The following is a 12,290-nucleotide window of genomic DNA, read 5'->3' as shown; positions in this document are numbered from 1 at the left end:
AATGTTTGTAACTAATCTGTTTGCTGTGGGTACAGTTGGTACAGTGTGGTTACCATCATTTATCAAATGATGATCTTTTGTATTCAACACAATAAGAAAACTCCTACAGGTTTAGTACAATATGAGGGTAAGTGAAAGTAAAGAGCCACAGGATGAACCGCAAAGAGATACCACAGAGGAACAATGAACAGCTGAGAACGTCAGTTATTTTATAAGTGTTGTGTAAAGTAAATAAATAATCAAGATCTCACCAAGAGACTTGGAATGAAATGTAATAGGCTACCTAACCCTTTTGTGCGTTTGTTATTCGTCTGGTTAGAGATTATGTATGAGTCATGTCATTATATATAGTTGTGGTGTGTTATGTAAAAAAAGGCTATGCCTGGGAGTACAGTTTAAAAACTTACAAATAACAGCCCTAAACGCTTTAAAACCAAGACTAGATGTGTGATAAACAGGAAATGATGAGTTTGCACTAAACACTAAAGTTTGTGGGTTGATCCCAGGGAACGTATACCTTGCTATGCACTATAAATCGCTTTGGATAAAAGATAACATTACATTAAGAATTCAATATTCTTTACCTCTATTTCATTAATCAAACAGTCCCAATGTCTTGCATGAATTCATTCGACTATTTTTTAATTTAACAAACTGGGTGTGATTGATATTATATATATATATATTACATAATGCATATAATTGGTGCATGGCAGAGAGTGGCCAGACAGGAAAAGTCTGTTTGATAAACTGTATGAGGATAGAGGTTTGTGTTGTCATCACTTACAGAAATGCCAGGTATTAATGTAACCAAGAACTGGAGCAAACTTGATTGACTTGACTACCACTCTTCAATCTAATGTTTAATTAGAAGTCTGGCGCATTGCTAGGAATGGGAGGAGTTTTTGAGGGGGCATTGTATTGTTGGATGACAGCAGGCAGAAAAAATCCCCAGCTGGATTTCTTTGAATGTTTGTACAGTTATGATGGTTCCTAGTAAGAGGAATGATTCTTTCAAGGTTAAAACTCGACATTAGTCATATTAGTTACTTGACACTTTATTTCAAATGAGTCTGTTAACAATATGACTACTGGTGGGTGTGTAGTTGTGAAGAACATGTGTCCATATTGTTAGATCAGGTCTCCACAACAGACAATATTTAGGATCCATCCCCGGACACTAGATCCCAAATATCAGTTACTCAACAGAGCTGTTGATACCAAAATTAGCGTTTTGTCAGTCAAGAGGTTGATCGATTAAAGCTAGAGAAAAGCAGAAGCAGGAGACAAAGTTATGATGATAAAAGGTAATTTTTTGTGTTTGTCTCAATGTTCAAACTTCATCAGTGTAAATTCAACATGCATATAACAAAACTGCTTAACAGCAACATCCCGTAAACCTTGGGCTTCCATAAACATTCCCCTTAGCTATCTCTATTCATACAGACAAAACAGCTCATGAAACCCCACAAACATGAGATTGAAGGACAATGAAAATGCATAAGCAAGGAAAAATTAATAAGAAATACAAAATATAGAAATATGATAAATGAATCAATAAATGAATAAACAATAATAAAATGATAAAAATAATTAAATAATGAAATTGATAATAATAATAAATAATTAATCATAAGGATAATGATTTTAAAATGATTATGTAAATAAATGATTAAAAACATCCTATTTTAGCGAATACCAGACACTGCCATTGGGAAAGAGACGAATGCCAGTATGCAAAACGAATATATTGAAGCTTTCAGTTGTTCCTGCCTTAATAAAAATGCTGAATTTTACCAAAAATGCTCATATAATAACATATAAGAGCTTAAAACTGCGTTTTGCATGATATGCACTTTACATTTTAGATTTATGCATTATTATATTTTAGTTTTTTATAAATTTTAGATTTATACATTGTTGTATTTTTGTTTTTTTTATTATTATTATTACTATTATTTATTTTTGTTTTATTTTATTTGTCTGTTCAGAACAAATTTCCCTTTAGGGACACATAAAGTTTAAGCTATAACCTACCTATAAATAAACTAAAGAATACACACACAAAAAAACATTTTGCACGTCAGGATCCATCAATATTAATAGTCCAGAATTAAGATAATATACAGTAATTACACTGTCAGAAAAAATTGTCCCAAACTGTCATTGGGTCAGAACCCATTCAAAAGTAAAAAATATGTCCCAGGTATACATTTGGTACCAATATAAACTCTTACTCTTTCCTCTTTTTCAAAATATCAGCCCACTAACAAGCTAAGGACCATTTTTTCTGACAGTGTTACTTTTATGGACAACTATTTAGATTCAGTATATTTACCTGGTAGCCCACATAGAGAGAGACCATTTATATTTCAGTAGGTTTTTACAAATGCTTAAAAAATTTACCTAATTTTAATTTCAATATTTATTGGGTCAACAAAAAATTCAAAGTATTTGCTACTATTAAACATCATACTATTATTTGAATGATGTTCAATAAACTTTCCATGAATGAGAACACGAGAGGCAAGTGTTTAAAAAACCACACTGGGAAACCAAATCTCTGTTATGCAAAGCTATAAACACATGCAGATATAAGAAATATGACAGCATTCATTCTGCACATCGTAAATTACATTCTGCACATTGACACAAGCATGGCAACACAGATGTAAAGATAAACACTCAGATTTCCTGGAAAGTGCGCGTACGTGTACGTGCGGCACATGATCTGCTTAAGAACAGGCTTGAGGCGTGCTCTTTATGTGTAGTGAACACAAAGTTACTTTGTGGAGTCGTGAGGCACGCATACAAAATAGACATAGTAGCAACAGCACACCAACAATTCTTCCAAATGCCCAAATAGTGGCACAGTGCCTAGATTTGGCCCACGTTTTCTATTGCTCCCAAAACAAGTCCTGGAAAGCATTCACTTAAAGGGCACCAATTACAACACAGCACATTTTGTACTTTTATCTCATTGGCTAAAGAGACTCAATTTAAGAGTGACAGTTCCTCCTCCAAAAAAATAAAATAAAAAAAATGGATTGTTGTGACTTGACCATGTAGGACAGCATGTGCTTAACAACTTAAAACGTGTGGATGGCAGCAGATGGAAGTCCACTGGATGCAGGGATGGCTTACTCACATGGGATAAGATAAAGACAACTTTGTTGTGTGATGTGAACACACTTCATTCAAGAGCAAATGTATGAATGCAATGCAATAGATATTAAACCTGGTATTTCTAAAGAAAAACATTTCACCAAAAGATGCTTGTTAGGGTTTAAGGGATACAACAGATAAAAACAAAATATTAAACTGTTCACATTTGGATACTGCCTGTCTGGTTAAACTTTAGTGAAACTTGAAGGGAATAAATTAATAATCAGTTTTAAATGCGTGTCTTAAAGGAAATCACCACAGTTTTTCAATATTTTACTATGTTCTTACCTCAACTTAGACGGATTAATACATACCTATCTTTTTTCAATGCGTGCACTTAATCTTTGTACAGCGCATTGTGAATGTGTTAGCATTTAGCTTAGCCCCATTCATGCCTTAGGATCCAAACAGGGATGAATTTAAAAGCAACCAAACACTTCCATGTTTTCCCTCGGCGTGCAGTAACATCATCACTCCTGATTTCTCCGCCTCTCGCTCAAACTTCCGTCAATATTTTTGCCCCCGAGGTCGAAGTGCTGCAAACTAAGTGCTCTTCCGCCATACAATATAGTTCTCATTTTTTATGCCACCATACTTACTTGTTTCATTACTCATGTAACAGTCTTTAAATAGAGAAAACATGGAAGTGTTTGGTGGCTTCTAAATTCATCCCTGTTTGGATCCTAAGGAATTAATGGGGCTAGGCTAAATGCTAACACATTCACGACGCACTGTACAAAGATTGAGTGCATGCATAGAAAAAATAGGCATGTTGAAAAACAGTGGTGTTTTCCTTTAAGTGTGTAAATATTTATTGGGAGCAATGCAACATACATGCCAATACAAAAGTACAAACACAATGGACCTAATTGTCCACTTCTATCATATTGCATCAATGACAGAAGTGATAAATCGTTCAAAATTAAAACTAAAACTATTATCTTTAAAATGACATCCCAAAGCCTCCCAGATGATCTTTTTAATCTGTGATAAAAAAATTCCAAGCAGCAGGCCTTCCATGACCTGACCACATGAGTCGCACTGTGTGTGCTAGTAAAAACACATTTCTAGGGCTGCAGTGAGCATCAGATGCACCCTTACTGTGAGGCTGTAAAGTCCATTATGAATAGATGCATCAGACTATAAAAAACGAACACATAGGCTTAAAATCCAACACAGGTAGTAAGCCACATGGTTGTCTTCCTTTACTTGGCATAAATGACTGGTAGGTAATCTGAGGTCAGGTTAATAGGGCAACTTAGATCACTAAGCTTACGCCACAGGAACGGAAAGGGAAAGAGAGGATTAGTTTAAATCGGGTAGAGATTATCACTTTGTAAATGAAATACAGTGGCTGTAAACTATGTCCCAGCATAAAATACTATCGAATGCATCAGAAAAGCCAGTCTTATGAAATGTGAATTTGGCAACGTGATTCAGAAACGCTGACATATGGTCACAAGAACAGCTATTTCACTTCCTCTTAAGCAAGTGGCATTACAGAGCATCAGGTTGTGATGTAATCTTATCTATGGACATGGGATTAAATAAATTACAACTGTAGAACCAGCCACTAATCTTCACCTACAGGCCTTACTGGATCTTTAGTGGTCTTCATATAATATCTATTGCAGTGTTTCCAACCCTTTTTCCAGAGGCACGCCAACACTACCAATGAGCTAATTGACTGGATTCAGGTGCGTTTGAATAGAAAGAGCTGGAAAATGTGTAGAGACGCCAAGGTGGGAAATAATGGGGTCAGATGTTGGTGACATCGGAAACGTGCACTTTTGGCGTGCCTCACAGGGTTGGGAAGCGCTGGTCTATTGTACTCGTACACAAGAGAAACAGTCATGTGACCTGTAAATGACAGACATTAACTTTAGGCATTTATTGATAGATTATGTAAACCTAATAGTTTAAAGCATAACTCATTTAAAAATGCAAACTATAACCTACAGATTTTCTATTGCCATCTTTGTTTGAAACATAAAATTGCTGATCACTTTACATACTTATATTTTCGGATATTGAAAAAAATATATATTTCTACTATGAAATTGTACTCAACTGCTCAATTTATGCATCATTATATCACGGGCCTGTTGAATGCTGTATTCTGATTGGCTGAGAAATGTTCCATGGGTATGCATTATTTTTCCATAACCACAAACCTAACTTGTCAAATGTCTTAAAAATAGGCACCAGAGCAATGTTTGTGGTAACCGTGGTATAAACTAAAAATAATTGACTCCGGTCCTTTGAATTATTTAAAAATAATGCACACTCCGCTTCGTGCCACATTACCACCTCGGGTGTGCATTATTTTCTTATAATTCAATGGCTTGTCATCAATTATTCCTTACTTATTATATAAGGTTACTGTTGTGAATCAGATTAAGATACGGAGACAGTTTTAAACACTTTGAGGTGGCTTCTCGGACAGGGCTTATCCTAGTCCCAGACTAAAATGCATTTTGGAGCTGCCTTAAATGTATTTCGGAGGATTTTCTTTTTCCGGGTGGATCATCAAGACCATTGGTCCTCCTAGTTGTCAGGAGTGTTGCACAATTGCATTTTTTTTAAAAAGTGGAGAAGGCAGTTCTTTTCTAAAATTCGAGAAAATCCTCCACTACACCTTTAATTTAAAAAATGTACAATGTTTTTGTGAGATGTTTGTATAAACTACTTAAATGTCCTAATATAACTAAACCCCACCTGGAAAACCACCCCATAATGAAGCCTACTTGTTGAATCATTTAAGTTTGTTTCTAACCAGTAAAGTTATGGATGGCATCTGTAAACTCAATATAATTTAACCTTTATATCTATAACCTTAAATAACCTGATGCACTGGCGCCATCTGCTGGGAATATGTTTTTACTCCACCTTAGCCATAAATAGCCTGTGGCATGGCACAAAGTTGACACCAGCATTTGCATACATTATTTTATTATTTTTTTCAAACAAAGAACGCTGTATACATTTCCCCCAAACAACAACAACTCAATATGTATGCCAAGAATATGTCAAACTAAAAGTACTTCATGCTCTAAAAACTTGATCTTGTCTTAGATGAAGCTTCTATGAAAATTTGACTATCAAAAACTGGGTTCATTTTGATGTACAACTGCCAGTTTATGTTTATTGTAAAAGTACTGAAATAGCTGTAACAATATACAATTTCAATGTGGGTACTATAAAGTGATGTATGTACAATCCCCAAAGCATATGACATATTTCAATTGACCAACACAGTAGCACAGACTAGTGACACGACTGTGCCATCACATTATCTGGACACACACTGGTACACAGTGGCGAAATGCAATTGTGTTAGTCAACAAATGTTGCTGCTACAGGTGTGGCGTGTCAACAAATGCACTTAAAATCTCTCACAGCTTTACAAATGCTTCATAAGTGTAGTTTGATGTTAAAGACACCACCACTGGCTACGAAGGCCACCTTCTGAAAGAGTCTTTCGTGAAACATCCTGTTTGACTCTTAAAATAATGATGTTGTGGTTGCGGTATCCATTTTGGGGACTAACCTTTTGGTTTGTTGAAGGTAAGGTTCTCGATTCAAAAAAGAATGGAACATATGACAATGAAATGATGGTGTTAACTTAAAAGTGGGGGGACAAATCCACACACTGGTTTGACTCTCATGGCCCTCTCACCCCATGCCTATTAATCAACCCATGTCTCATTTCAATACAAAAAGACAAATATAAAACAAATCAGAGCAGCCACAGTTATTGAAGAGTCAAGGCTCCAGAGAACTCCAGACATGGAGGAACAGCGAGAAGACAGAAGGAAGGAGAGAAAGACCAGAGAATGAACCATCAGTCTGTCCTGGGCCTATCTCAGCCCTTGTGTCTTGCTGTATTCATTTGTGCTCCTTTGTTGGGGCGAAGTACAACTCCATCGGCTTGTTGACCTTCCAGTACTTCTCGCTCACCAGCTCCAAGGAAAAGGAACCGTTCAGGACCTATGGGGGAAAAGTGACATTTTCATTCTGAAGTAATTCAGATGACATGCTGCTACATAGAAAGTGTTTGATAAGAGAAAATGTGTTATGTAAGGGATAGTGTTTAAAGATAAGACAATACATTCACATGTCAAGAACACACAGTTTGGTTGAATCATTTGTAAATATAATGTCATTGTTATTAACTCTTTCCCCACCAGCAAGCCATTTTTATGATTTTCACAAAAGTTTAATGCCTTCCAGATACATACAATATCTCAAATGAAAAAAAACAGACCCTCTGCTTTCAAAAATAATTTTTCATTCAAATAAAGTCGCTGTAATACTATCTGTTGGACATTTTTATTGCTTTTAACCATTATACCAGTAACGTAACAAAAATCTTTTTTTTGTCAGAAAGGGAAATCATATTGTCTCAGTTAAAATTTGACTGGTAAATGATTTTTTTAACATAAAAATAAACATGATAAATTTATTGCCAATGAAATTTACACCTAGGAAAACCAGCGTTTAACTTATTATATCTTCTTTAGTCTTAAACCCCACTCACACAGACCTTTGGTCCTAGAAAATACCCATAAAATTGCCAGACAAGCTTCTGTGGGAACGCAAACATGTCCCGTAAATCTTCTGGGATCGCTGCCGGAAAGAGGACCTAGTAAGATACACGGATAACCCTCCGTGTGAACAAGATGCGTAATGGGCGTGTCGTAGTGAGGACGCATCATCACAACAAAGTTATGGTTAAAACGAGAGATTTACATGGATATATCAACATTCACAACGAGAAATGTCGCAAACTAGATTGAAGCAGTTATCAGGAAATGATAAATGAGATGCATAAACAATGACGCGCATGCCGTAGTGAGGTAGTCAGTCCAGTTTGGTGACACTTCTCGTCATGAATGTTGATCTCCATTTAAATCCCTTATTTTAAAGAGTTGAACTAACTTCATGTTGCCATGACACACACAACATGAAGTTGGTTCAACTTTTTAAAATGAGGGATTTACATGGAGATCAACATTCATGACGAGAAATGTCAGCAAACTGGACCGACGTAGATATCAGGTAAGTTAGCTCGTCACTTATCGAGCTGAGGTGCATTCAGCAGCATAAAAGAATATCGCGTCACGTGCTCATTTGAGCTTATAATAAACAAAAATGCCTGCGTGTCATCCCAACAAGTTATATCGTTCAGCTCCTCAAAACGGGGGTTTTAAATGCATATTAAAGGAATAGTCTACTCATTTTCAATATTAAAATATGTTATTACCTTAACTAAGAATTGTTGATACATCCCTCTATCATCTGTGTGCGTGCACGTAAGCGCTGGAGCGCGCTGCGACGCCTCGATAGCATTTAGCTTAGCCCCATTCATTCAATGCTACCATTTAGAGATAAAGTTAGAAGTGACCAAACACATCAGCGTTTTTCCTATTTAAGACGAGTAGTTATACGAGCAAGTTTGGTGGTACAAAATAAAACGTAGCGCTTTTCTAAGCGGATTTAAAAGAGGAGCTACATTTTATGGCGTAATAGCGCTTTTGGGAGTACTTCGACTCGCCTGAAAAGTCCGCTCCCCTTCTCCCTCTCATAATGGGAGAGGGAGGGTGTTACTGTGCCGAGTCGAAGTACTCCCAAAAGTGCTATTACGCCATAAAATGTAGCTCCTCTTTTAAATCTGCTTAGAAAAGCGCTACGTTTTATTTTGTACCACCAAACTTGCTCGTATAACTACTCGTCTTAAATAGGAAAAACGTTGATGTGTTTGGTCACTTCTAACTTTATCTCTAAATGGTACCATTGAATGAATGGGGCTAAGCTAAATGCTATCGAAGCGTCGCAGCGCGCTCCAGCGCTTACGTGCACGCACACAGATGATAGAGGGATGTATCAACAATTCTTAGTTAAGGTAATAACATATTTTAATATTGAAAATGAGTAGACTATTCCTTTAACAATCACGATGAGAAATGTCTGAAAACTGTATTTAGGGAGCTCGTCAAATATCCACTCGGAAGCTGAGATCATTCATTAGCATAGAACAGTGCATCACACGCTCCTTTATAGTCTTATCATAAACAAAAATGCACGTGAGTGGTTTTGGAGAGAGAAATAATAAGTAACCTTGCAGATGCCGGCAAATCATTGGCAGTGTGAATGAACGAAAAAAATCGAATGATCACGGAAATATCCAGGATGCATTTTCCGGAATGTCTGTGTGAAAAGGGCTTTAGATAAATAGAAATAATAGCTACAGTGGTGTTACACACTACAGACTTTTTCTCACAATCGTTACAGTTCTTTTCTTTAAGCAATTTTGTTGATAAATAATGGAAATATTTTATCATCTTTAGCAGATAGCAGTACTAAACTTACTGTGAACTGGTTGTTGGCTGTGGGAATGTAGATGGTATACTGTTTTTCACTGGCCGCTTCTACATTGATGGGGCTTGCCTCTGCATTCTTTCGCATTTCCTCGAGAGCTAGTCTGACGGCCAGGTATTTGGAGAGGTGATCCACCGTCGCATTCCCTGACGTCTTGATGTACCTGATGTGTCAAATTCAGATTAAACAACAAAATTAACAAAAAAAATCTGATTAAAACATAAAACTGACAGGTGGCACAACTATTACACCAGCCAATCATTAAAAATGGCCCACCGTGTCTGTGCGGCATCTTCTTTCTCCATCAACGTTGGGTGAGGACGAAACACCAGTTCAATCTCACTGGCCCCATCGAGCGCCAAGTCGCCTCCACCGTTTTCTGTAGCATTGTCCATGTCAAGCCCCGAGTCGTCTGAAGTTTTGGTTCGTTTGATACTGGGCCCAGCCTCCTGGTTACTGTGCACTGATGCGTTACTGCAGTGTGAGCTGTCCCCATTGTCCTCCGCCCCACTGCCATTTTCAATCTGGTGCTTCTTACCCCGCGGCTGTCTACACAACCCCAGTGGTGCAATGATATAAAGACAATAACAAAGTAAACAAATCGAAAAATAAACAATCTGCAGTGATCTCTCTGAAGGAAGGAAGGAAATGACAATGAATATAAAAGCAATCAAAGAACTATAAACTTATTTTAGACTCTGACAGCACACAATATAAACAAAACAGCTATAAAGCCAAATATTTGAATTCAATGCGAACGTATTTCTATTACAGATCTAACCTGTTTAAGGCCTGGATTTTAAGGCCTTCTTCAATACTGTGGCTGAGTGCCTGCTGGTTGTTGTGCTTGCTAATGCGGGCCAGCACTCTCTCCTGATGGGCCTCGTACTCGTCTCTGCTGGGGTAAATCTTACTGATCAGGGCATCGAAGTTAGGGTCTGGACGGAGCGAGCGCTTAGACACCAGCTTCTTTCTGCACGTTGGACATTCCTTGTTTCTGTGAACCAAAAACAAATGATAATTGAAAAAAAAAATATATATATATATATATATGCAGCTATTCACTGACCCCATAAAACCAGCATTATACAAACGTCCGCTATAATAACAATCCAAGCAAGTAAATAAATCTCCAAACAGGCATTGAAGACATGAACCCACCCTGATCTGAGAGCAGTGATAATGCAGTCAGCACAGAAGCGGTGTAGGCACTCCTTGGTGGTCATGGTGTTTTTCAGCATGTCCAAGCAGATGGGACACATGAGCTCACTGTGCAAGCTGCGTGGGGATACGGCGATCTCCAGACCGTCCGTGATGGCCTCCTAGAAATGAATAGCACACAAGCTGCATTTTTAGACCGAAACAGTCTCTCAGATCTCCAAAGCTCTCAGATACTAAACTATGATTAGTTACTCCACTTCTAGTTGCACATCACAAGCGATACATGTGATGTTTTGACATTTGACCAGTCTTACCTGTGGAGTTCTCTGTAGTTCATAAAGACTGAGCTCCCAGGTCTTGCTGAGGGGTTGAACCCCATTCGTCTGTACTGTCTGTGTCATGTTTATGCGCGTGTATCCTTCACTTCTGTGATAAAGGAGCCAAAGAATGTATAAACAATATATACAAAGCGGTTCATCAGCAAAAGCAAAACAAATCTTTGTATATTATCAAAATAAAAATAAATTTAAAAAGATTGTATATACGGTCAAACAACATAGAAACATCAAAAACGATCTTACGAATTCAGATATTCTTGTAACACTTACAGTTTCATATCACCTCTGCTCTGTCAAATGACACCTGAGAGAAGATATTATGGTCTCAGTAACGTTAGTGGTCATCTATTGCTTTCAGTAGAAACAGCTGATCCATTGGATTCATAATGATCATCAAAATGATACACCTGTTTTATGTCTTTAAATTTTACTCTTTGGTTGGCTAATCATCACACTTACAGCAATAATCTCTTGTTTATCCCTACAGCCGCGGAGCTAACATGCTAAAATTAGCTCTAGAAGGCACTTATAACTCATTGTGTTACAAAACGAACACCACTTCTTACTGCATTTAAATGACAACGTTTATCCTTCACAATGTACCTATTTTAAATAAATAAAAGCAATGTAAGTGGCTGTAAGATGATTCAGGTGTAAGGGTTTTATCTCCTGCGCTGTCAAGAAAACGAAAAGCAAACGAGCTAACGGTTAGCTCTCGTTCTGCTAATACAGATGCTGCATTTACAGTCATCGTAATATCAACTTCCAAACCGATGTCGGCGTGCTGGCCACATATGCAAGCATTTGCCCAAGTGAAAAGAAACAAGTACCGTAATCAGAAAGCACAAATTAATGTTAAAATGTAGCTGTTTACATACTTACACTTCAGTGTTGTGGATACTCTCTTCCTTTCCCAGACAGCGCGCCGCGATTTGCTCAATATGGCGGATTCCGTGCGCGCAATGAAGTCTGGGAAATGTAGTATGTTTAAAAATAAATGATGTACAGCAAATATTAAAAATCTGTCATTGTTTACTCATCCATGTGTTTTTGAAAACCGTATCACTTCCCTACTTTTCTGAAGCACAAAAGCAAATGTTACACAGGAGGATACATAAAATACATTTTCATTGTGAACAATCCTTATCAAAATGACCATATAACGTTAGTGAAAGTGTAGTTTTATTTGTAGTAAAACCTTGGTTAATTTTCGTTAAGGTGCGTGCAACTGTCACATAAATATCA

General features: G+C 37.2%; 1 protein-coding gene across 2 annotated transcripts; it reads right to left on the bottom strand.

Moving 5' to 3' along the window:
• Positions 1-6,100: 6,100 nt before the first annotated feature.
• On the bottom strand, positions 6,101-12,033 carry rnf2 (ring finger protein 2). 2 transcript variants are annotated; one of them, XM_055202386.2, is made up of 8 exons: positions 11,928-12,033; positions 11,316-11,349; positions 11,022-11,133; positions 10,708-10,868; positions 10,328-10,543; positions 9,823-10,095; positions 9,538-9,709; positions 6,101-7,155 (listed from the first exon to the last, which is right to left on the bottom strand). In XM_055202386.2, exons 2-8 carry the CDS (start codon positions 11,321-11,323, stop codon positions 7,054-7,056), a joined length of 1,044 nt encoding a protein of 347 aa, XP_055058361.1. In that variant the 5' UTR covers positions 11,324-11,349; positions 11,928-12,033; the 3' UTR covers positions 6,101-7,053. The 2 variants fall into 2 exon arrangements, with proteins under 2 accessions (XP_055058361.1, XP_055058363.1); XM_055202388.2 differs by lacking the exon at positions 11,316-11,349 and having other exon boundaries at positions 11,928-12,026.
• Between the last annotated feature and the right edge of the window lie 257 nt (positions 12,034-12,290).

The sequence above is a fragment of the Misgurnus anguillicaudatus genome, chromosome 2 (assembly GCF_027580225.2).
Source record: "Misgurnus anguillicaudatus chromosome 2, ASM2758022v2, whole genome shotgun sequence".
NCBI lineage: Eukaryota > Metazoa > Chordata > Actinopteri > Cypriniformes > Cobitidae > Misgurnus > Misgurnus anguillicaudatus.
This window is presented reverse-complemented; position numbering and strand designations above follow the sequence as displayed.